The 26,482-nt window shown below is 46.6% G+C and overlaps 1 protein-coding gene across 1 annotated transcript in view; it reads right to left on the reverse strand.

The window, feature by feature from the left end:
• The window catches only part of LOC125446641 (uncharacterized), a 33,786-nt gene extending 7,684 nt beyond the window's left edge, over nt 1–26,102 (reverse strand). Inside the window, exons 1-6 of the mRNA XM_048520366.2 lie at nt 25,996–26,102; nt 19,656–19,765; nt 18,590–18,893; nt 16,322–16,430; nt 12,120–12,318; nt 11,065–11,500 (exon numbers count right to left, since the gene is read on the reverse strand). Coding sequence (XP_048376323.1) covers nt 11,065–11,500; nt 12,120–12,318; nt 16,322–16,430; nt 18,590–18,846 — 1,001 coding nt within the window. The 5' untranslated portion in view covers nt 18,847–18,893; nt 19,656–19,765; nt 25,996–26,102. The remainder of the gene's footprint in view (nt 1–11,064; nt 11,501–12,119; nt 12,319–16,321; nt 16,431–18,589; nt 18,894–19,655; nt 19,766–25,995) is intronic.
• Nucleotides 26,103–26,482: the final 380 nt, after the last annotated feature.

The following is a 26,482-nucleotide window of genomic DNA, read 5'->3' on the forward strand; positions in this document are numbered from 1 at the left end:
CAAACCTTCCATACCTGGCAACATGGTGGTAAATCTCTTCTGAAGCCTCTGCAGCTTGATAATATTCTTCCTACAACCGGGTGACCAGAACTGGACGCAGTACTCCAGATGAGGCCTCACCAATGTCCTGTACAACCTCAACATAATGTCCCAACTCCTATACTCAAAGGACTGAGCAATAGAAGCACATGTGCCAAATGCCTTTTTAACCATCCTATCTACGTGATGCAAACTTTAAAGAATTATGTGCCTGCACCTGTAGGTCCCTCTGCTCTACAGCTCAAATCCCTAACATTAATTGTATAAGCCCGACCTTTTTCTTTTTATGCGTTTATTGGATGTGGGCATTTCTGGTTCGCCAAACATTTATTCCCGATTTCTAATGTCCAGCGGGCAGTCAAGCAATTTGAGTATTGTGTACGGTGGGGTAAGGTCAGCAGATTTCCTCCCCTCAAGGACCAATTAGGTTTTTAACAACAATCAACTGCACAGGATTCAAACTCATCTCCTCACAGCATTAGCCTGTTTCTTTGCATTACTAGCCCAGTATTAATAGGTCACTGCCTCCTCATTAAAGAGAGGCTGCTGAGATTTCCCCAGGGTTTAGACATAGTCCTGTATGTGCACTGAATCCAATACAGCTTTTCTTGCCCCAGTGATCTAGTGACAACCTTGTGATACACAAATGACAGTTTGCGAATGGCCTGCAGGGTTTTTGCCAACTGTATTCCAGATTAGCATGCAACCACAATCTCTTCGATTGTGCACACAAGGAACTCACTCTGTCCCTTGAATGTTGCCCAAGCAAAGCTATACATTGACTGACACTTAGTCAGGTCAAATATTTCACCTAGAACATAGAACAGTGAACATAGAACAGTACGCGCCCTTCGGCCCACGATGTTGTGCCGACCTATTATCCTACTAAGATCAATCTACCCTGCATATACTCCATGTGCATATCCAAGAGTCGCTTAAAAGTCTCTAAAGTATCTGACTCCACTACACTGCCGAAAGTGCATTTCACACACCCACCATTCTCTGTGTGAAGAACCTACCACTGACATGTCTCCTATACCTTCCTCCAATCACCTTAAAATTATGCCACTTCGTAATAGTCATTTCCGCCGTGGGGGATAAAGTCTCTGGCTATCCACACTCTCTAAGCCTCTCATCATCATTATCAAGTCACACCTCATCCTTCTTCACTCCAATGAGAAAAGCTCTAGCTCCCTTAACCTTTCTTCATAAGACCTACCTCCAGTCCAGGCAGCATCCTGGTAAATGTCCTCTACACCCTCTCTAAAGGTTCCACATCTTTCCGGTAATCAGGTGACCAGAACTAAACACAATATTCCAAGTGTGGTCTAACCACAGTTTTATAGAGCTGCAGCATAACCTCGCAGCTCTTAAACTCAATTCCCCTGCCAATGCCGTATGCCTTCTTTAAAACCCTATCAACTTGGGTAGCAACTTTGAGGGATCTATGGACATGGACCCCAAGATCCCTCTGTTCCTCCACACTGCCGAGAATCCTGCCATTAATGTATTCTGCATTCAAATTCGACCTTCCAAAATGAATCATTTCACACTTTTCTGGGTTGAATTCCATCTGCCACTTCTTTGCCCAGCTCTGCAACCTGTCAATGTCCCACTGCAACCTACAAGAGTCCTCCACGCTGTCCACAACTCCACCAACCTTCGTGTCATCGGCAAACTTACTAACCCACCTTCCACTTCCTCATCCAAGCCAATTATAAAGATCATAAAGAGCAGAAGTCCCAGAACAGATCCCTGTGGAACACTGGGCACCGAGCTCCAGTCTCTGTATGCATTGAGGGAGAAACTATGGAACATACTGTACACATCCCAGATTTTGGCAGCAGCTCTCTCAAAGGCCACCACTGGTGAGGAGATCCACCTCCTGATCTGCTGTGCCAACTCAGCTTTCTGCAGTCCATAGCAGTGAGTGTTTGACAACAAACAGCAGGCAGGTGAACAAAAATCCGGCTGTACATAACAGTTACTGTCAACAAAACGTTTTGGTGCAACCAGACCTGGATTAACTGCATTGGTAATAATTCTGTTGTACGTTGTGTCTTACTGTCGGCCAGCCCTACCGGCATTCAGACAAAATTCCTGCAAAAATCAACTTCCATGGACCAGACACTCTGTTCGGATAGTTGACAAAAGTTCTCTCGTTATCCGGCCATGTTCTCTCAACTCTTAGATGGCCAGCAATTCAGGTGTGGTTGCAGGAAACACGTCATGGGCAGCTTTAGAGTGTCTCTGAAGTGCAACAACAGTAACATCAATGTCAGGAGGGAGCTTGCTCCCACTCATTCAAAACGGTGAGAACTCATTCATCAAACTGCACTATGCGCAAGTCACAACCTCTTAGTAATGAGTCAGGGATGGAGAGAATAGGAAGCAAATCTAAGATAATAAAATGTGAGGCTGGATGAACACAGCAGGCCCAGCAGTACCTCAGGAGCACAAAAGCTGACTATTCGGGCCCGAAACATCAGCTTTTGTGCTCCTGAGATGCTGCTGGGCCTGCTGTGTTCATCCAGCCTCACATTTTATTATCTTGGATTCTCCAGCATCTGCAGTTCCCATTATCACAGGAAGCAAACCTAGCTCTCCGGTTCCCACTGTCCTGTGGGACAGCTTGCTCCATTGTGCCCAAAAATCTTTGGACTGTGAATCTGCTTGTTCAGTCACATGAACCCACCACGGAAACACTGCAAGAAACTACACAAAGGTGTGAACACTGCAGTTCATCACACAAACCAACCTTCCATTCACAGACTCCATCTATATTTCCCATAACCTCAGGAAAAACAACCAGCATAATCAAAGAGTACTCTCACCCCAGTTAAACTCTCCTGCATCCTCTTCCATCTGGCAGAAGATATAAAAGTTTGTTTACACATAGGAACAGATTCAAAAATAGCTTCCTTCTGCTGTCTTTAAATTTAATATTTCAGATGTCTAACGTTGATCTCACTCTCTGTGTGCCTTCTCTGGAGCCGCAATAGTATATTCCTCGCTCTGTTCCATTACCCTAATGCACTTTGTACGGTATGATTTGCCTGTATGGCAGGCAAAACAAAACTTTTCACTGTAGCTTGGTACATATGACCATAGTATATCAAATTAAATCAAACGGGCCCCGAATCAGGAGGCTTGCTTGAATTAGGAACAGCGACAAACTGGCTGGCGGTCTGGGCCACACCCTGGGACCTGGCTTACCTTCTTCCACCACATTCCTTAACCAACCTGATCCTTTCCTAGTGCCACATTTTCCAAGCTTCTGTTCTGCCCTACTATTAGTTGAAATGATTCACTCCTCTGCTGGAGCTAAATTTTGTGTGTTCTGATATCACCAACTGCAAGAAGGCTCCTTCTGTCAGCACCTTTCAAGCCTATGGCCCCTTCCATTGAGAAAGACAAGAACAGCAAGATCATGGCAACAACACCACCTGCAAGTTCACTTCCAACCCACATGTCGTCCTGATCCGGAATTTTATTATCACAGACCCTTCTCCCCACTGGCACTGGGTCAAAAGCTTGCAACTCACACCCAAACATCGCTATAGATGCAGCAGTATTAAATGGAATGTACTGGTTCAATGCGATGATTCAATATCATCTTCAATAGCAACGGGCAATGGGTAATAAATGCTCAAATCCAGAGAATCAATACTTTGGAAAAAAATATGTAAAAAAGCCAGGCAGATTTTGAAAGTTGTTGAGAAAAAGAGACTGCTAGATAAAAGTCAGCAAAACAGAAATTAGTCTGGAAAAGATCGAGATCATTTAAGGGTAGGCAGTGACAGGGTGGTAATGTCTCTGGATTAGTAAAAGGTTAACATTCTGGTGACATGGTTTCAAATTCCATCACCGCTGGTAAAAGTCATATTCAAAACATAGCTGGACTTAAAAACTCGTGCAATTGTGAACAATTTTGTGTTTTCATAAAAATCCATCTGGTTCACGAATGCCCTTTAAGGGAGGAAATCTGCCACCCTTCCCTAGTTTGGCCTGCAAGTGGTTTCAGACCTACAGTAATGAGTTTGTGTCTTAGCTGCCCTCTGAACTGGTCTAAGCAAGCAACTCAGTTGCATCAAACATCACTAGAGTCTAAAGAAAGGAACAAAATTGGACGGACCACCCTGGTGTCAAAACTGGCACAGGCGCAATAACAACAAGCTGAGTCCCATTGATTCTGCAAAGTCGTGCTTACTAACATCCGGGAGTTTGTACTAAATTTGGGAAGCTGCCCCACAGACTAGTCTGACAGATGTACTCAGAAAATCGTACCTCAGAAATATCAAGCCAGGCACCAACCCCAGAGTATGTCCTATCCCTCCAGATGGACAGATCCAGGAGAGGTGGTGGCACAGTGGTGTCAGTCAGGGTGGAGTTGCCCCGCAAGTGCTCAACATTAATTTCTCCTGGCATTAGGTCAAATGTGGGCAAGGCCGACTCCTACTCTTCACTGTCTCCCACCAGCTCTCAGATGAGGAATCAGTCCTCTGTCGTGTTCAGCACCATCTGGAAGAACAGGGTGGGAAGAGCATAGCAGGTGCTCCAGGTGAGGGGTTTCAAAGTCTATCACCAAGAGTGGATCAGTAGCACCATTAATGACCTAACTGTTTTCAGTCCTAAAGGTCACAGGTGCTAGACTAGGTCTACAGCAGGCGATGAGGTAATGTACAAAATCGAAAAACATGCTTCACCTCGTTCTCACCAATTGGCTTGCTGCAGATAAGTCTATCAACAGTAGTATTGGTAAGGAATCATTATAGCATAGTCCTTGTGGAGACAACGTTCTGTCTGTAGACCCAGGACATCCTCTATCATATTGTGCGGCACTATTACCATCACAAATAAGACTGGCTTTGAGCTAATCTAGAAACTCAAAACTGCATGTTTATGAGATGCTGTAGTCAATCATACAATATAGGACCAGAATTAGGCCATTCGGCCCACTGGATCACTCTGCCATTTGATCATGGTTGATGTGTCTCTCAACTCTATTCTCCTGCCTTCTCCCCATAACCATTGATCCCCCTACTAATGAAGAACCTATCTCTAAATTAAATACACTCAACAATGTGGCTTCCACAGCCCTTTGCTGCAATGAGTTCCACAGATTAACACACCCCCGGCTGAAGAAGTTCTTCCTCAGATCAGTTTTAAAGGGTTATTCCTTCCGTCTGCGACTATGCCCTCGGGTCCTCACCTTTCCCACTAGTGAAAACATCTTCCCACATCCACTCTATCCAGGCCTCTGTTATTCTGTAAGTTTCAATGAGAGATCCCCCTCTCATTCTTATTAATTCCAACAAATATAAATCCAGACTCCTCGGTCTCTCCTTATATGGCAAGCCCTTCATTCCTAGGATCGTTCTTGTAAACCTCCTCTGAATCCCCTTGAAGGCCAACGCATCTTTCCTTAGATACAAGACCCAATACTGCTCACAATATTCCACGTGAGATCCGACCACAGCCTTACATAGACTGAGCAGTACGTCTATGCTCTTGCTTTCTAGCAGCAGTATCATTTTTCAAACACAGTCCTGTACACCTCCTATGCAGCTGTAGCTTTGTATGCCTTACATTGGTTTAATCACCCAGTGATGTGTTTGTCTTTGTGTGATATGATCTGCCTGTACTGCATGCAAAATGCATGTGACAACAACAAATCAAACCAATCTGTAACCTCACACCACACTCCAGCATTTCCCATCAAGTTGGAAATCGACACTAGTTCAATAAAAAGTGCAGGTGGACAAGTAAGGCATATCCAAAAATGAAATATGAATCTGTTGAAGCCATAACAGGACCATCTGAATGTGTAAGCAGCATGCAATAAAATAGGACTAAGTGACCACACTAACAACAGATACAACCCCACCATACAGAGTTGTTAATATGGTGGGTGATGAAAGGAGTACCAAAAAGAGGCGGCTCCATAAATAGCCCCATCCTCACTGGTGGGACAGCCCAGGGCACCAGCACATAAAATAAGGCTAAAACATTTGCAGAGATAGTAGGAACTGCCGATGCTGGAGAATCTGATATGACAAGGTATAGAGCTGGATGAACACAGCAGGCCAAGCAGCGTCACAGGAGCAGGAAAGCTGACGTTTCAGGTTGAGGCCCTTCTTCAGAAATGGGGGAGGGGGAGGGGGATTCTGAAATAAATAGGGAGAGAGGGGGAGGCGGATAGAAGATGGATAAAGGATACAGTTGGAGAGGAGACAGACAGGTCAAAGAGGCGGGGTTGCAGTCAATAACAGAGAATGTAGGTGGAGAGTTAGGGAGGGGATAGGTCAGTTCAGTGAGGACAGACAGGTCTGGGGGGTGGGATGAGGTTAGTGGTAGGAGATGGGGGTGGGGCTTCAAGTGGGAGGAATGGTTAGGGAGGCAGGGACGAGCTGGGCTGGTTTTGGGATGCGGTCGGCGGAGGGGAGATTTTGAAACTTGTGAAGACCACATTGATACCCTCGGGCTGCAGGGTGCCCAAGCGAAATATGAGATTCTGTTCCTGTAGCCTTTGGGTGGCATCATTGTGGCAATGGAGGAGGCCCAGGATTGACATGTTATCCAAGGAGCGGGAGGAGGAGTTGAAATTGTTCGTGACTGGGAGGTATAGTTGTTTGTTGCGAACTGGCCCAAGGGTCCTCCCTGGACCAAGCTATCCCCTCCCTAACTCCCCACCTACATTCACCTTTACTGGTTGCAACCCCACCTTTTTGACCTGTCTCCTCTCCACCTATCTTCTTCTTTATCCATCTTCTATTTGCCTCCCTTTCTCTCCCTATTTATTTCAGAATCCCCTTCCCCTCCCCCATTTCTGAAGAAGGGTCTCGACCCGAAACGTCAGCTTTCCTGCTCCTCTGATGCTGCCTGGCCTGCTGTGTTCATCCAGCTCCACACCTTGTTAAAACATTTGCACCCATCTTTAGCCAGAAGTGCAGAGTGAATATTGCAGTGTGGCCCACAACAACACAAATGCCAGCCTTGAGCCAATTCTGCACTGGAGACTATGAAGGCTACGGACTCTGGTGACATTCTGCCATTGGTTCCGAAGACCTGCGGTCCAGAATTTGCTGGACCTCTAACTGAGCTGTTCCAGAACAGCTATAACATTGAACATTTACCCCACACGGAAACAGACCCTTCGGTCCAACTCATCCATACTGACCAGACATCCTTAATTAAAGTAGTACCCACAAAAAAGTAACCTGCTTATTGATGCTCAGTTTAGCAGAGCAACCCAGCTCCTGACTCCTGGAGCCTTGTTTCAAACATGGGCAAAAGAGCTGAATTCCAGAGGTGAGACAAGAGTGGCCGACCTTGACATCAAGACTGCTCTGAAGAACCCTGACAAAACTGCAGTCAATGAGAACTTGGGAAAACTCTCTGCAGGATGGAGTTATACCTGCACAAAGGAAGATGGTTTTGGCTGTTGGGGGTCAGTCACCTCAGCTCGGAGACATCTCCACAGCAGTTCCTTAGAGTTATGTCCTCGGACATACCATCTTCAGCTGCTTTTTCAATGACCTTCCATCCATCATAGGAACAGAAGTAAGCTTTGGTCACCAAAGCTCAGTATTTGAAGCAGACAGTTTCCGCATGCAACAAAACCTAGACAACATTTGGCTTGGTCTGATAATTGTAACATTGTGCGACATAATTACTGGGCAATGACCAGCTCCAACAATTGAGAATCTAACCATCAATATTTGATTCTGGATGGCATTACCGTCACTGCATCCCTCACTATCAACACTTCGGGTTACCTTTGACCAAAACCTGAACTGCATCAGCCATATAAACATTGTGGCTTCAACAGCAAGTCAGAGGTTACAGATTTTATGGCAAATAAATAACCTCTTGACTCACCAATCCCTGACCAACATCTACAAGGTACAAGATAACAAAGTGTGGAGCTGGATGAACACAGCAGGCCAAGCAGCATCTCAGGAGCACAAAAGCGGACGTTTCGGGCCTGGAACCTTCAACAGAGAGGGGTATGGGGAGAGGGAACTGGAATAAATAGGGAGAGAGGGGGAGGCGGACTGAAGATGGAGAGAAAAGAACATAGGTAGAGAGGAGAGTATAGGTGAGGAGGTAGGGAGGGGATAGGTCAGTCCAGGGAAGACGGACAGGTCAAGAAGGTGGGATGAGGTGGTAGGTAGGAAATGGAGGTGCGGCTTGAGGTGGGAGGAAGGGATGGGTGAGAGGAAGAACAGGTTAGGGAAGCAGAGACAGGCTGGGCTGCTTTAGGGATGCAGTAGCGGGAGGGGAAGAACTGGGCTGGTTTTGGGATGCAGTGGGGGGAGGGGAGATTTTGAAGCTTGTGAAGTCCACATTGATACCATTGGGCTGCAGGGTTCCCAAGCAGAATATGAGTTGCTGCTCCTGCAACCTTCGGGTGGCATCATCGTGGCACTGCAGGAGGCCCATGATGGACATGTCGTCTCAGGAATGGGAGGGGGAGTTGAAATGTTTCGCGACTGGGAGGTTCAGTTGTTTGTTGCGAACCGAGCAGAGGTGTTCTGCAAGCGGTCACCAAGCCTCCGCTTGGTTTCCCCAATGTAGAGGTAGCCACACCGGGTGCAATGGATACAATATACCACATTGGCAGATGTGCAGGTGAACATCTGCTTGATATGGAAGGTCATCTTGGGGCCTGGGATAGGGGTGAGGGAGGTGGTGTGGGAACAAGTGTAGCACTTCCTGTGGTTGCAGGGGAAGGTGCCCGGTGTGGTGGGGTTGGAGGGGAGTGTGGAGCGGACAAGGGAGTCGCGGAGAGAGCGGTCTCTCTGGAGTGATCTCTCATACCACCCCACCAACCTCCAGATACAACGTATCATCCTCTGACACTTCCGCCATCTACAATCCGACCCCACCACCCAAGCTATTTTTCGATCCCCACCCTTGTCTGCCTTCCGGAGAGATCACTCTCTCCGCGATTCCCTTGTCCGCTCCACACTCCCCTCTAACCCCACCACACCCGGCACCTTCCCCTGCAACCGCTGGAAGTGCTACACTTGTCCCCACACCTCCTCCCTCTCCCCTATCCCAGGCCCCAAGATGACCTTCCATATCAAGCAGATGTTCACCTGCACATCTGCCAATGTGGTATATTGTATCCATTGCACCCGGTATGGCTTCCTCTACATTGGGGAAACCAAGCGGAGGCTTGGTGACCGCTTTGCAGAACACCTCCGCTTGGTTCGCAATAAACAACTGCACCTCCCAGTCGCGAAACATTTCCACTCCCCCTCCCATTCTTTAGATGACATGTCCATCATGGGCCTCCTGCAGTGCCACAATGATGTCACCCGAAGGTTGCAGGAACAGCAACTCATATTCTGCTTGGGAACCCTGCAGTTCAATGGTATCAATGTGGACTTCACAAGCTTCAAAATCTCCCCTTCACGCACTGCATCACAAAACCAGCCCAGCTCGTCCCCTCCCCCCACTGCATCCCTAAACCAGCCCAGCCTGTCTTTGCTTCCCTAACCTGTTCTTCCTCTCACCCATCCCTTCCTCCCACCTCAAGCCGCACCTCCATTTCCTACCTACCACCTTATCCCGCCTCTTTGACCTGTCCGTCTTCCTTGGACTGACCTCTCCCCTCCCTACTTCCTCACCTATACTCTCCTCTCTACCTATCTTCTTTTCTCTCCATCTTTGGCCCGCCTGCTCCTCTCTCCCTATTTATTCCAGTTCCCTCTCCCCATCCCCCTCTCTCAAGAAGGTTCCAGGCCTGAAACGTCAGCTTTTATGCTCCTGAGATGCTGCTTGTCCTGCTGTGCTCATCCAGCTTCACACTTTGTTATCTTGGATTCTCCAGTATCTGCAGTTCCCATTATCACATCTACAAGGTATATAGCAGGAGGACGATGGAATACTCCTCACTTGCCTAAATGAGTGCAGATCCAACAACACACATGGAGGATGACACCATCCAGGGTAAAGCAGCCTGCTCTAAAGGCACCAAATCCATGACTTTTCACACTCACTCACTTTGCCGCTGGTGCACGGGGGTGAGGATGGGGGGGGGGGGGGGGGGGGGGGGGGGGGGGGGGGGGGGGGGGGGGACGCGCACAAAGCATATCATCCACAAGATGCATTTCAGCAACTCACCAAGACTCTTCTGACAGCATTTTCCAATCCTACAACTTCCAGCACCCAGAAGTAAAAGGGCAATGGGTACACGGGAATACCATCAGCAACTGCAAGCTTCCCTCCAGGCCACATGCCATATTGACTTGGAACTATTCCACTGCTCCTTTACTGTTACTGCGTCAAAATCCTGGGCATCCCTTCTTGGAAGCGCTGTGGGTCATTAACACTCCTTGTCATGTAAAAACTCACTAACATGGCTCACAACCTCTTCCTCCAGTGCTTTTAGGGATGGGCAATAAATTTTGGCCACACCCTATAAACAAATTAAAATAAATCCTAAGTGGAAAATTAAAGCGAAGTAGAAAATTAAACAAAGATAACACAGAAATCAATATGAGGCTCAGTTAACAAAAAATGTACACGTTGACACTTCTATTGATATATAGCAATGCTACTGGAGAGTTAGAAGGAGGTAGAGCCATTGAGCGAGAGAGGCGTTGGGAAAAATAGCAAGTTTATGGGTAAGCTGACAGACTGGGAAATCTTGAGATTGGTAATTGATAAATGTAGCAAATAACAGATAAGAGGCGCATATATAGTCTGATGCATTTGGAGTAAGTTTGAAACAGAAATAGTAGCGGAGAGGTATTTCTTCTCCTAAGTGTTCCCAGTACTCTCCTAAAAGACATAACTCTGAACCAGGTTCCACCAGGCTGCCTTACGAATTAGCTACTGAGATAGAGGTGATGGCTGGCAAGACAGGGATTTCAGGGGAGGAAGGGGAGGAGAACGGTGAAGGTAGGATGTGAAGGTTGGTTGCCTCCTTGTGGCAACTACAGCCCCTAACAGAAGCGCACAGGATAAATGTCCAGACATATCCCGGAGCAGTAGCAAAACACCAGGACTCACCGCTGTCCGACCGTCACTTGCAGCTTGTCAGTGGTGACGTCTGCCTGGAAGGTACACAGGGTATGGAAGAGGCAGGTGAGGGGCTTGCAGTGCGGCAGCACTTCAGAGATAACTTCACCCCGGTTGGGCTTTCCGCTGCACATGACTGTCTGGATCCTCTCTGCCGCCGGGTTTTTCTGCTTGAAGATGTGCAGTAGCTGCTTGATGGTCTCGTGTTCCTCATTCTGGACAAACCACATGCAGACCAGCTCGCTCTCGCCATTGCCATCGATTACCAGAAGCAGGAAGGTGGGCAGCCGCAGGCTGTCCCACTTGTACGTGACGTCCAACAGCAGCACCTCGGGATACCTCTCGAAGGTCTGCTTCATGCTGCTATCCTGGAAGTAGATGGCCTGCAGCACGTTTGCCTTGCTGACCACCACAACCACAGTGGCATCTGTAACAAACAGCAGAGGCCGCAACATCAGACAGCAGGAAGGAAGCACAGGATATTCAATCCATTGAGACAGACATGCGGGTTACTCAGCCCGTTGAGATTAACACACAAGTTGGTCAGCACAACCAGCTAGATACAGAGGCCATTTACCTGTCATAGAGTCATATAGCGAAGGGTGGGGAGTGGACTAAGATGGTGTGGTAGCAGTATGCTGTCCCTGGGCTGGGACAGTGTGGAGCAGTGAGGGGTCAGTGAGAAAGCCTGTGCTGTCCCTGGGCTGGGACAGTGTGGAGCAGTGAGGGGTCAGTGAGAAAGCCTGTGCTGTCCCTGGGCTGGGATAGTGTGGAGCAGAGAGGGGTCAGTGAGAAAGCACTGTGCTGTCCCTGGGCTGGGACAGTGTGGAGCAGTGAGGGGTCAGTGAGAAAGCACTGTGCTGTCCCTGGGCTGGGACAGTGTGGAGCAGTGAGGGGTCAGTGAGAAAGCACTGTGCTGTCCCTGGGCTGGGAGTGTGGAGCAGTGAGGGGTCAGTGAGGAAGCACTGTGCTGTCCCAGGGTTGGGACAATGTGGAGCAGTGTGGATCCGCAATGGGGTGTGAGCATAAAGCACTTTAACACCTACCCTTGGCAGCTGCTAGTGGGGGCACCATCTTTTCCAGGTCAGTCCGGTTTGTCTTGCACACACTCCATTTGTCTCTGCAGCTATCATCGCGGTGGATTCCCTGATCTGCTGTGACCCCCAGGTTCTCCTTAATATCTGCTCTATTCCTCTGTACTGCACTGTCAAAGCGCCTTTGTCGTGGGAAGCGTTCCCTCTCAGCCTGAAAGTTGGGAAAAGTTATAACTTTACTTCAATATTCCAAAAACAGTACTTGCATCCGTTCAATATAACACACTGCAGGAATATTACACAACGGAAAGTCACTGACAGTGCTAGAGGCGAAGAAAACCGTGAAAGCGGTATATTTTAAAGTAATCTCAAAGAGGAAAGCTAGACGCTGAGATGGTGGTGGGGCGGGGGAATTGTGACATTGGGTCTTATAGGACTTGGTGCTTTCATTAAAATTGGAGATCTTCCGCAGGTCACAATTAGTGGAGAGCAGACATATCGGAGGTTTGTGGGGCTGGTGAAGTTTGCAAAGGTCGGGAGGGTTTTTTTTTGTAAACGTATTATGTTTCAGAAAGTGGCGTGCTGTGTCACATGCAGAAATTTCATGGAAGGTACACCTGCAACTGTGCCTGAAGCTGACTAACCCGCGTGTCTGTCTCAATGGATTGAATATCCTGTGCTTCCTTCCTGTTGATGTGTGCTGGCATGAGGAAGGTACAAGTGCCAGTGACCCTGTGTATCTGACTCTACACACAGGCAACTGCACATCTGTGTCCCTGCGGGTTGAACTGCGCACACTGCTAATTGTCTGTGCCCCTTGTATGTCGAGGTCTGTTAAGGAAGCCCTCTGCAGGGGTAACTGGGCAGTTGCGACCTTGTATGTCACTGACTGTGCGCTTGGAACTGCATCCCAGCACCCGTGGCAAGAAAACATGAAATGCAGGGTCCTCAAACTCTGTCAGCTGTTCATCTGGGACAACTTAAAATCTGTACCTGCGTGTCCAGGACTGCCCTGCATGTCCAGGATACCCGCGTGTGTGTCACTAACAGCATGTCCAGTAGACCCGCCCCCCCACCCCGCCCACTCCCCACCCCACCCTACACCCACCCCCACCCCTTTGTGTGTCAGTAACTGCATGTCCAGTAGCCCCGCCACTGGGTGTGTCAGTAACTGCATGTTGGGGATCCCACATGTCAGTAACTGCACATCCAAAATCCCCCAATGCACATGTCCCTGCACACTTTGCACGTACAGTCATTGAAACAGACCCTTCGGTCCAACTTGTCCAGGCTGACCAGATAACCTAAGTTAATCTAGGCCATTTGCCAGTATTTGGCCCATATCCTTCTAAACTGCTCCTATTCATACACTCAGTCAATGCCTTTTAAATGTCATAATTGTACCAGCCTCCACCACTTCCTCTGGCAGCTCATTCTATACTTACACCACCTTGTGTGTGAGAAAGTTGCTCCTTAGGTCCCTTTTAGATGTTTTCCCTCTCAACTTAAATCTGTGCCCTTTAGTTTTGGACTCCCCTATGCTGGGAAAAAGACCTTGGCTATTCACCCTATCAATGTCCCTCACGATTTTATGAACCCCCTACAGGGTTGGATGGGGAGGTGATGGCCTAGTGGTATTATCGCTGGGCTGTTAAGATCCAGGCAGGGGCCCAATCAAATGTTCTGGTGACCAGGGTTCAAATCCTGCCACGGCAGATGGTGGAATTTGAACTTAATAAATATCTGGACTTAACAGTCGAATGAAAACCACGAATCCTTTGTTGGGAAAAACCCATCTGGTTCACTTATGTCTTTTCGGGAAGGAAGCTGCCATTCTTGCCTGGTCTGGCCCATATGTAACTCCAAACCCACAGCAATGTGGTTGACTCTTAAGCCGCCCTGTGGGTAATTAGGGATGGGCAATAAATGTTGCCTGGTCAGCGACACCCTCACCCCATGAATGAGTAGACCAAAACAAAAACCCTCAGCCTCTGAAGCTCCAATGAAAATAGACACCGTTTTTCGTGCCTCCCTATAGCTCAAACCCTCTAACCCCAGCAACATCCTTGTAAATCTTTTTTGAACTCTTTCAAGTTTAACAACATCGTTCCTATTGGTGGGAGATCAGAATTGAATCCAGGATCCCGAAAGTGGCCTAACCCATGTGTACAACCACAACATGATCTCCCAACTCTCACACAAGGCACTGACCAATAAAGGCAGGTGTGCCAGACACCTTCTTCACTATCCTGCCTACCTGCACTCCACCCTCAAGGAACTAGGTACCTGCACCTCTAGGTCTTTGCTCTCCACATCCACATCTAAGATGAAACTACTCTCAGCAAACGAGCAAAGCTCAAAATTCTAGTGATCCCACAAGCTTGCTGGAGAGCATCAGCTTCAACTATAAGCAACCCAGTATTCAACATAACGACATCTTCAAGTTGAAAACCTGATTTGATGTTGAAACAAGAGGTGGTCTGACCCAATGCTGCAGACAGCACTTTTTAAAAAAAATAGCATATTCAAAAAGTGATCTAGTGTGGAAAGAGGACATTCAGCCCACTCTGCCTGTCACGGCTCTCTGAAAAAGATGCCCAATCAGTTCTACTCTTCCACTCATTCTCCACAACCCTTCAAATCTCTACCTTCAAGTATTTATACAATTCTCTTTTGAACTGTATAACTGAATCTCCCAGTACCTTTTAAGCAGCACTTTCTCAGCTCATAACAACTTGCTGTGCAAAAATAATTTCCATCTCCCCTTCTGATTAAATCTCTTGCCTCTCTCCCATGTCCCAGCCACGACCCCAAACACCAGGCCTTGTTACCACATAGCTGCCATTACACACCTCCTGTTGTTAGTCACTAACAGTCCCCATTAAAAACCACTCACCCTCCCAGCCTGATCGTTAGCAGCTCCTTTGTCTGTTCAACTGTCTTTCTCTTTCTTTGGGCTCTATCCTACCGTTTACTCCCTACCCCACCCACCCCCCTATTTTCTGCATATAAACTGACGTTTTCTCAGCTACCATCAGTTCTGAAGAAGGGTCACCAGACCTGAAACATTAACTCCGTTTTCTCCTCCACAGGTGCTACCAGACCTGCTGAGCTTTTCCAGAAACTTTGTTTTTGTTCCTGATTTACAGCATCCCCAGTTCTTTTGGTTTTTATTTCGCAAACAATGAGATGTTGTTTCCAAAGTGGAAGGATCAGGAATCAGAGGAAGCTAATTTAATGTGATTGGTGACAGGAGCAATGGTGACATGAGGCAATGCTTTTACTCAGCAGGGGTTAAGACCTGGAATTCATTGCCTGAGAGTGCAGCCCAGGCAAACCGATTTATGATCTTCGAAAAGGGAATTTGTTCATCTTCTGAAAAGAAAAGAATTGGAAGGAAAAGGTGGTAGGGTCGGGACTGACGTGCTCTTGCAGAGAGCAAACAGAGTCCCAAAGTGTTAAATGGCCTCCTTCTGTGAATCTTCTCCAATCTGTCTACTTGACTTAAGTTAAAGAGGCACGGTGGCTGAGTAGTTAGCACTGCTGCCTCACAACACCAGGGACCTGGTTTGATTCCACCCTTGGGTGATTATCTGTGTGGAGTTTGCACCTTCTTCCCGTGGCTGTGTGGGCTTGATCCAGTTTCTTCCCTCAGTCCAAAGATACGCAGGTTATGTGGCTTACTAATGGTAAAATTGCCCATGGAGTCCGGGAATGTACACTAGCCATGGGTAGTGCGAGATACAGGGATAGGGTAGGGTGGGATGCTCTTCAGTGTTGGTGACTCAATGGGCCGAATGGTCTGCTTCCACACTCTAGGGATTCTACGTAGCCCTTCATCCCTGGTGTGAATCCAGTCAATCTCTTCTGTGCCCACCACAATTCATGGCATCTTTCTTGGTGCCCAGGATTGAACATAATATTCCAGCTAAGGCCCGAATAGTGAATTAGAAACATTTAGTAGAACTTTATTTTTGTACACTTTCTGTATTTATGATGTCCACAATCTTGTGTACCTTTTTGAAACAGCCTTAACCTGGGAGAGGGACAGACAGAAACTAGGAGCTTTCCTGCTGCTCTGATGTTGATCGGCCTGCCGTGTTCATCCAGCTTCGCACCATGTTAACTTATATTGAAGGGGATTACTGAATGTGCTTCAATGTTAGTGTCAGGATTTCCACACCGGCAGGAATCTGCTTGCTGGTTTTACTTACCTCTTGTACTGTGTGGTTATGTGATTCAATCATCTCTTTCACCACAAACTTATCTCCATCCGGAGACAGGCGAACTTTAATAACGCAGGGACACTTGGTCTTGTTGGTTCTGCAACAGACAATTGCAGCATTGTGTCAGGAGCTAGAGGGGGATTGCTTTTTGAATCTCCTTTCGCATCAGCATGTGGCACCAAAGAAAGATTATTAAATTCCTGTTTACAGCCCGCACAAGAGTCAAAAACTGAATAACAATATGGAATGCTCAGGAACTGCCAGTTTACATGTTTGCAATCCAGACTTATTCAAATATATAAGCATCTTTTTGTTAAAATTTTACCTCGAATGAACAGACTGTAGGTGGGCATGAGGTTTAAAAATGCTAATGTTGGTGAACACAGATAAGATTCCAGGTGAAGGAGGACTGGAGAGGGTTCAGACGAGATTTACCAGTTTGTTACCAGGAATAGAGCGTTTGAGCTATCAGGGCTGGCTGAGATATTGTTCCCTACAGCGTAGGAGGTTGAGGGGTGATCTTATAGATGTTTACAAAAATATGAGGGGCACACATACAATGAATGGCAAGTATCCTTTCCCGAAGGTGGGGGATTTCAAGACTACTGGGTATATTTTTAAGGTGAGAGGGGGAAGTTTTTAAAAAAAAAAAGACACGAGGGGAAAGTTTTTTCTTTACACAGAGTGTGGTTTGCGTGTTGAATGACCTTCCAGAGAAAGTGGTGGATGCAGGTAAAGTTACAGCACTCAAAAGACATTTGGATAAATACATGAATAAAGAATATTTGGAGGGATATGGGCCAAGCGCAGGCAGGTGGGATGAGTTTACTTTGGGATTATGGTCAGCATTGATTTGTTGGACTGAAAGGGCTGTTTCCATGCTGTGTGGCTCTATGCCTTCAGTAACGTGCCTACATTGCAAAAGCCAGGGTCTGAAGGAGCAGAGGAGATTCAGTGGGGGAGGTTGCAATTCATGAAGGATCTGTGTGAATGGATGGGAAGAAACTGTTTCTACTGGCTGAAGATTTGAGAATGAGATAGCACAGATTTACAATGATTGACCAAAGAATCAAAAGGGGACACAGGGTTAATCTTTTTGTTATATAGCAAGTGCTTAGGACACTGAATGCACTGCCCAAGAGTGAGGTCAAAGCTGACGTCATTGTGGTCTTTAAAAGAGGATTGGATAATTGAAGAGAACATTTTTTGCGGGGCCACAAAGAAAGGGAGTTGGACTGGGTGAGTTACTCCCGCAGACAGCCAGCACAACCACAGCAAGCTAAAGAATCTCCTTCTATGTGATAAACACCATACACTCTGCCAACAGGATCACGACCAAATAAAGTGTAGTATCTGTGCAGACATGGACACGATTTAGCTGGACAGCTAGAATCAGTTTATACAGCCCTTTTCTGGACTTCTGAAAGCACTGTGTGGTTATTCTTCTTTGAAGCGTGGTCAGTTGTGTAATGTTGACATTGCCGACTTTTGGAGGTAGCTCCCTCAAATAGGAACGCAATAATGGCCATTATTTAGTTCAGCCGGGCTGGCTAGGGGATAACTTGTGCCCAGAAAACTGGGGCTAATTCTCTCGCTTGTTGAAATAATTGTGTTTTGCAACTATCTTGCAGGGCAATGGGGCCTCTGTTTCTCACCTTATCTAAAAGATGGAGCCTTCAACAGAGTAGCACACCTTTAGAAGGCTCTGGAGTTGAATTTTCAGCTAAGATTTTGGTCCATATCTCTGCAGTGGGGACTTAAACCCGTGAACTTCTGACTCAGAGGCGAACATACCATATACTGAACTAATGTCAACCTGCAACGGACATTTGGGTCCTCCATGTCTTGCATGGCTGTAAGTTAGCAGGTGGGTGGAAATGGACGTGGGTATTGCTTGTCGAGGTAAGGTAGAGAACAGTGTCACTTACTTCACTTACAGAACAAGACAGTACAGAGGAGGCCATTCAGCTCATTAAACCGGTACTTCTGATAGTTCTATCCAATCAATTCCACTGCACAACTCCTTCCTCATGATCCCAAACTCTTTCTTTACTTTTAAATTGCTATCCATGTTCCTTTAGAAAGTGGCCAATTCTTTCTGCTTCCAGTGCCCTTCCAGGAAATCTAGCCCAAATTGGAACATATCGAAGTATTATAAACACTCCATATGGGCTCTGCTTTGGAATATGGGGTTACACAGTGACAGCACGAGAACCAACTCAGACAGAGTGAGCCAACAGCCCCCGCACCCCTCACCTTTGGTTTGTCCGCTTTCCGGTCCCTTTGGCCCTGAAGAGTTTGCCCCCGTGGATGCAAGCATAGTCGATCTCGGCAAACTTGAGTGCGTCGTTCATGGGCCGTTTGGGTGCCCTCCGCCTCTGGGCCTCGATGGTGCGAGAATGCCTGGTCCACAGCTGCACGGCACAGTCCCTCTGGTAGCGCCGGAACTCACGGTGCAGTTCGCTGTACGACGAGAATTCCGCACCCACTCGAAAGCCCACCGCCTGGGACATAACTGTACGTCTCCCACAACTGGGACGACCCAAGTGGGGAGTAGGACCTGTGAAGAAAACACATGGGGCAACAGGTCAGGGACCAGAACCCTGGAAAATGTGGGTGTGCAGGGGAAAGCGTTGGGGGGGTGTGTGCTCTGTGACGGACCTCTGGGCTGTACGTGTTAACTCCATACCCCATATGCCTCCAAAGTCATCCAATCGTAGTGGGTTTTCAGGCCAGCTGAGATGCTGACCCTTGGCAACAGGCAAGAGATTAGCAACCCTCTTAAATTGTTCTGATGTCTCATTGAAGATTCACCTCAAGAAAACAACAGCAGTGAAAGTGTAAGCAGGAGGATGTACAGCATAATTGTGGGGTTTTGAAAATGATTCTCCTTGTTACTCATTACTGATAGAAACTGAAGTGTGTGAGAAGTTACCTGGGGTAACTAGGACTGTGGGGTCATTAGATCACCCTGATCCAAATGAGTGGCACAGCACGGTCAGGGGGCCAAGTGCCTCATTGCTGCTTTTAAAGTATTTGGTTACATGACCAACAGCAAGGGCCTGGGCTGATGAAAGACAGGCAGAAATGAGGCAAAACCTCCGGTAACAACTGTACACAAACAGGGCCTTGAATGTTCCTGCTTTGACTATGCTCTATCTTGGTTACTCTCAGGGTTGCTAATGTTGAAGGTGGAGTTTCAAATCGCTTGGGACTATCTAAAAACTGTTTACGCATAGTTTTAGGATCCAAATGCCAACCAATAGCTCCAAACAATGGATGCACAGCTAGGCTGAGGAGACAGCGACATGAAACAAGTTACCTTATCAACGTAGCAGCTGCAAGTAGGTTTGGTTGGTCTTTCAGGCAGTCAGTGGCCTTTGCCACATAATTCAACAGCCATCAGCGCTAAAGATGCACCAAGTGAGATTTCTGTTGAAAAACAGTGGGAAGCATTAAAGATCCATTTGTACTATGGAGTGAAGTTTACACTGAATTACATCAGGCCTGCAGCACAGGAAGAAGCCGTGGATGATACCACTAGGATATCTCCTCCTGATGCCACATGCTAACCTCTCCCTGGTGTAAAGAGGTTTCTTTTGAGCACCCAGTTGGATTTCTTGCTGATTATTTAATGGCCCCTAGTTTTGGACTCCACCACTTCCCAACCCACCTCCCAACATACCCCCTTCCAGTAGACACATCCGCTGATTGATGAAGCAGGTATATCCTAAATTCAGACATTAGTTGATCAGAATTACCCCAACAAGAGGCTGGAAAGGTTTCAGCACTGGCTGCAAAGCCTGCAAAAAGTTCCAGTCCTGACTCATATGAAGAAATCTCTCCGTCTATGTATAAATGGTGGCTCTGGGAGAATGGCTGAATTCAAAGCATAGCAACAGGCCATTCCCAATCGGTCCATGCCAATGCTCATGGGATTTACCAGCCAGCATATCAGTTCATTCCTTTCCCACCCACATCTCATTAACTGGTAATGTTAGGACGTGATATAACTAATTTGTCACTTGGGAAACAAAGTTATAGTGTCACAGAGCATAGAAACAAGCCCTTTGGCCCATCATATCTATGTCAATCAGCAAACATTGAACTATACTAATCTCATTTCCCTGCACTTAGTCTGTAGCCTACACATTGGCTCAGTTCTAAGATTTCCTCAGGTGTAGAATCTAGTCCCACAGAAACAGACTATTTGTTCCTTCAGGCATGTAGAGTCCCTGGAAAGTGCTGTCCCATGTAGTCCAATGCTCCAGCTTCTTTCCACCTCCGTCTTCTCTGCTTAAAAGCTGGTCTAGCCAACTGGTCATCCTCAAGGAATCTGAGTTTCTCTGGCAAAACACACTTTCCACAGGCATGTTGTACACTGCAGCTATGAACGCTAATAATAGAGGCTTCAATATTCTTCTATCACATGGCTGACCAGGAATCTCTCCAACTCTTAAACTCCTACCATCGGCCTTTGTAACAGGCATTTGCAGGTTGATATTCAACCTGCTTGGCCACATTATGAATTTTTCTTGGCCATCAGGTCCTGGCCTGGCCCTAAAATTGAGTTTCTAGTTCCAAAGAAGGGATGCTACTCACCGCCCCACAAGACTTCCTCTTTTTCCATTGCAATTCAGCTAATTATTTTTCTTTAAGTACGTGTCCCACTGCCTTTAGAACTCCTTGCAGTATCTGCTACCATCACACCTGCAGTTAGGACATTTCAGATCTCAGCAAACTTCTCTTGTCATCCATATCCCATTTTCTCTTAGTAATTTACGAACTACTTTCAAGCTAGGACCTCCAGTTACTAGTCCACTTAACAGAAGGAATTGTTTCTCCTGTTTTGCTCTGTGCAAATACCTCAGAATTCTGATTGTCTCCATCAAGTCTCTGCTTAAATCTATCTATTTAAGGAGAGCGTACAAATCAGGAACAAGCCATTCAGCTCCAATGATAAATTTGTGAATGATGTGCTTCCGGCTTTGCTTCAACTCTCCTGTCTACCCCATACTTGTTAATTAAACATCATCTAACTTGGCCTTACAAATATTTAATGACTCAGCCTCCTCTGCACTCTGCGGAAGACAACTGCACAGAACAACGACCCTCTGAGTTAAATATTTAAATAAGTAAATAAATATTTCACCTCATTTCTGTATTAAATAAAGTGTATAAAATCATGGAGGCTATAGATAAGCGAATGGCATACATCTTTTCCCTAGGCTGGAGGATTTCCAGACCCTGAAGCCTATTTTTAAGGTGAAAGGAGAAAGATTTAAAAAAGACATGGGGGCAATTTTTTTAAACAGAGTGTGGTTCACGTGTGGAATTAACTGCTGGAGGAACTGGTGGATGTGGGTACAGCAACAATATTTAAAAGACTTTTAGATAAGTTAATGAATAAGAAAGGTGTAAGGGATATGGGGCAGCAGCAGGCAGGTGGGACTGGTTTAGTTTTGGATTACAGTTGGCAGGGACTTGTTGGACCAAACAGTCCATTTCCATTTTGATGACTCTATCCCTAATTTTTAAACTGTGTCCCTTCGTTCTACTTCTCAAAAGGAGAACATTCCCTGAGTAACTACATCGTCAATTTCCCTCAGGATGTTACGTGTTTCAATAAAATCTCTTCTCATACTGCGCAACTCCGAGAGGGCAGAAGAGAACTAGCTTCTCCATTATCTCCACACAACTCATGCCCCCATTTTTGCATCATCCTTGGAAATCTCTTGTCTGCCCATTTGATCACATTGCTATCCTTTGTAAAGTACAGCTCCCAAAACTGCACACAACGACAAGACAATTTGCATTGACGTGCATTTACAAAACAAAAAATACGTCAAAGATGGGGGCCTCAGGAACTGTGACTTGGAGGAAAAAGAATACTAGAGCTGGTAAAATTAGATGGGGTTTATTTGAAAACAATTTGCATTCATAAAGCACCTTCAATGCAGTTAGTTATCCTCAAGACATTTTTCACTGGAGCTTGGGAGATTGACAGGTGACCTTATAAAGGTTGAGAAAACCATGAGGGGTATAGGTTAAGTGAATGACAGGGAAAAGTGGGATATTTCGAGACTTGGGGGCATATTTTTAAGGTGACAGAAGAAAGGTTTTAAAAAGACATGAGGGGCAATTTTTTTACACAAAGTGTGGTTTGAGTGTGCAATGAACTTCCAGAGGAAGTGCTGGATGCAGACACAACTACAATGTTTAAAAGACATTTAGATAAGTACATGAATAAGAAATATTTGGAGGGATATGGGCATGTGCAGCCAGGTGGGGCTAGTTTATTTTGGGATTGTGATCAGCATGGATTGGTTAGATTGTAGGGTCTATTTCTGTGCTGTATGACTCTATGACTATTAGTGCTTCAGGAATTCAAATCTGCCAAATAAGGAGAGATTAGGTCAGGTAACTAAAAGCTTAGACAAAGGGGAAGACTTGAAGTGTCATCTTAGAGGAGGAGTAAGACACGTTTTGGATGGAATTCAAGGTATTTACAGCCTTGTCAGCTAAAGCATGTCCCACTATGGGGAAAGTGATTAAAGGTCGAGGGTGTGGTTAAAGCCACAAATAACAACTCAGATATTGCTAGGATAGAGCATTAAAAGGATGGAGAGAGGCCATGGATGGGTCTCAAAACAAAGATGAGAATTTAAAAATCAAAGCATTGCTTAACCAAAATTGAAGGATGGGATGGCAAGCAAAGGGATGATAGGGGAACATAACTTGGTGCAAGGGTTAAAGAGGCGTAGAAATGCACAGCACAGAAACAGACTCTTCATTCCAACCCGTCCATTCTGGCCAAATATTCCAAATTAATCTAGTCCCATTTACCAACATTTGGCCCACATCACTCTAAAGCCTTCCTATTCATGTACTCATCCAGATGCCTTTTAAATGTTGTAATTATACCAGCCTCCACCACTTCCTCTGGCAGTTCATGCCATATATGCGTGAAAAAGTTGCTTCTTAGGTTCCTTTTAAATTTTTCCCCTCTCAGCATCAACCTATGCTCTCTAGCATTGGACTCGGTTACCCTGAGATGTTCTGAAGTTTATGAAGGGTGGAATGAGGGAGGCCGGCCGGGGTAACACTGCATAAGAAACAACGAATGTGTAAAGAAGTGTAAAGGATATTAGCATTTGTTGCAAATCAGTTGACTCTTAACTGCTTTCCAAACTCAATCGCAGGTTAATAAAATGTGAGGCTGGATGAACACAGCAGGGCAAGCAGCATCTCAGGAGCACAAAAGCTGACGTTTCGGGCCTAGACCCTTCGCAGGTTACCCAGTTCTGGGCACTTTAGGTCAAATGTTGTACTTGCCAGCAATGCACACAGCCCTTGAAAAAGAATTGAACAGAAAATTGTAATTATGTTACTGGACTAGCAATATGTCCTGTTTTCACATTAAGCACACCTTTCCACTGTGTTGTGGAGCACTAACACCATGCCAAATCATCCAGAGCACTAATGACACTCAAAACAGGGAATCCATGAGGTATGGTGGACCATCAGCAGCATTACAATTATATTCAACACTCTGCAACCTCATGACCCAACAGAACCCACAGTCACGCATTACACTATTATGAGAAACTCCTGCAGTCATGTCCTGTGGCTGGATGAATTGGACTTCAACATTTTCCACCTTTGTGCTTGGCATGACTCTCTACTTTTTCCTTCTGATTCCTACTGATGTCAGCAAAGACATTTTTAACTAACCTGTTCAGAAATGTTATAGGGCACATCAGGTGGGATTGAACCCAGGCTTCATGGTTCAGAAGTAGGGACACTATTACAGCGCCACAACAGCCCTAAGCATTCACATCAGGTTAAGCCTTGTTGCAAGGCAGAAGTCAAACCACATTGGAGTACTGTGGGAAGTTCTGATCTCATTACCTAAAGGAGGGATATTGATTTTCTTATCAACCCACTCAGAGAGATGTTATTACAAAATTCTGGAGCAGGTGTAAGTTGGATCAGGCCTCCCGGCTCAGAGGCAGAGACACTACCGTTGCGCCACAGCACCCTAAGTACTGATATCAGGGTAGCGTCCAAGGTCAAACCATTTTCAGCCACTTCATTAATGACTCCCAAAGCCTGTTCATCATCTGCAGAGACAAGTCAGGAGTGTGATAGAACATTCCCCAATTGTTTGAATGACTGCAGCTCCGGGAACACTCAAAAAGCTCAGCAACATTCAGCACAAAACTGCCTCCTTGATTGGCACCCCATCCATTATCTTCGACATTCAGTGTCTTTATCATTGATGCACGATGACAGCAACGTATACCATCTACAGAATGCACCGCAGCAAGACTTGTTCAAAAGCATTTTCGAAACGACAGCATCACATCCTTGAAAGGATAAGTGCAATAAATGCACAGGACATGCTTCAAGCCTCAAACCATCCTGATTTGAACAATATCATTGTTTCTTTAAACTTCTAATATACCCTTCTACATTTCCTCACATTTCTCCAGCTGCTGCGCTGACCTCCAGGTCTCTGCCAGCTGCAGTTGCAGAAACTGTAAATGAGTGAGTAGGGGTTTACAAGTGTGGACTCCTTCCCCTCGGCACTGTCCGTACATCTGCACTCCAAGGATGGGGTGGGGTGGGCGCTTACCACTAACTTATGAAGGGCAATCACAGACAGACAGTAAGTACTGGTATTGCCATCAGTACCCCTATCCACTCCCCAGGGTCATCAGAATAAAAGCCCTCATTTCTGTGTCAGCTCTTTGCTAAAGTTATTCAGGAACCTCACTCCCCTTCTCATTATACATAACCTTTCAATTCTTTCCTTCCCAAGTATTTATTTCACTCTCTTTTGAAAGTTATAACTGAATGTACTTTGAAATCCCTCTAGTATTGGGATGGAATGGAAGTCTCTGGGATTGTGAAAGGAAAGAGGCAAACATCTGGAATCGGGAAACTTTTGGGAAGAGGTAGGGACAATCTCGAGAAATGGGAGAGGCAGAGTGGAGCATTTCTGTTATTGGAAGGCAGGGTACAATCTGTAGATTTTGGATTAGGGAAATCCTTGGAACCTGGATCAGGAGAAATCTATGTGTTTAGAACCAGGAGGAATAGCTGTGATTGTAATCAGGAGCAAACGCTGGAACTGCGATCAGGAAAATTCTTTGGGATTGGGTTTGGGATGGATTTGGATCAGGAGGGATCTCTGGTTAGGATCGAGATGGAATTGGGATCCGGATGGTACTCCGATCAGGAGGGACCTCCGGGATTGAAATCAGGAACGAATTGCAGATTATGAGAGACATCTGAAGTTGGTCTCAGGAGGAGATGGGATTGGGATCAGGAATGTTCACCGTGTTGAGCAAGGATCTGTGCTTTTAAAACCAGAAGGGATCTGGGATTAGGAGGGATCCTGTGGATTAGAATCAGGAAGAATCCAAAGGATTGCGATCAGGAGGAATCTAAGGGATTGTGGTCAAGGCGGGTCCGGGATTGGGATATGAACAGATCCCTGGGTTTGGGACTGTCTGTTTTCCGGATGCGGGCAGCCTCTGCGCTCCGAGGCGGGAGATGAGCCGCCGCCTCTTTACCCGGCCCCAAGAGCTGACGGCGGGTCTGTTAGCGGATCCGCCTTCCACCTGATCGGCCAGCCCGCCTACCCAACTACTTACCGCCCTTGGGCTCTCTTTCTTCCATATGGGGTCTGGGGGGAGGCCTCCCGCTCCCCAGCAATAATTTAAACACCCTCCACCACTGCCGGCCGCCGGCACCTCCCACGCATGCGCTATTCGTTACCGCCAGCCGCCGGCATCTCTCGCACATGCGCCCTTCCCCACTTTCGGCCACCGGCGCCACAAACGCATGCGCTCGCGTCCACTGCCGGCTCATTGCACTTCCCGCACATGCGCCTTCCGTCAACCCATGCAGACGGTTCCTTGCGCACATGCGTTCTAGTATACTACCGGCCGCCGGCATCTCCCGCGTTTGCGCACTGTTCATCTCCGCCCGAGGAGGAGGCGGTTTCAACGGCGCGGCCACTTCTGGGACATCAAGCCGCCATGACTGAGGCATCACCACCGTCTTCAGCGCCACAGAATTAGCAGACACTACGGCGCTGGGAGTAAACAAAAATTGTTGGAGGTAACTGTCTGAAGTTCA

This window comes from Stegostoma tigrinum, chromosome 34, assembly GCF_030684315.1.
Source record: "Stegostoma tigrinum isolate sSteTig4 chromosome 34, sSteTig4.hap1, whole genome shotgun sequence".
In the NCBI taxonomy this organism is placed as follows: Eukaryota; Metazoa; Chordata; class Chondrichthyes; order Orectolobiformes; family Stegostomatidae; genus Stegostoma; species Stegostoma tigrinum.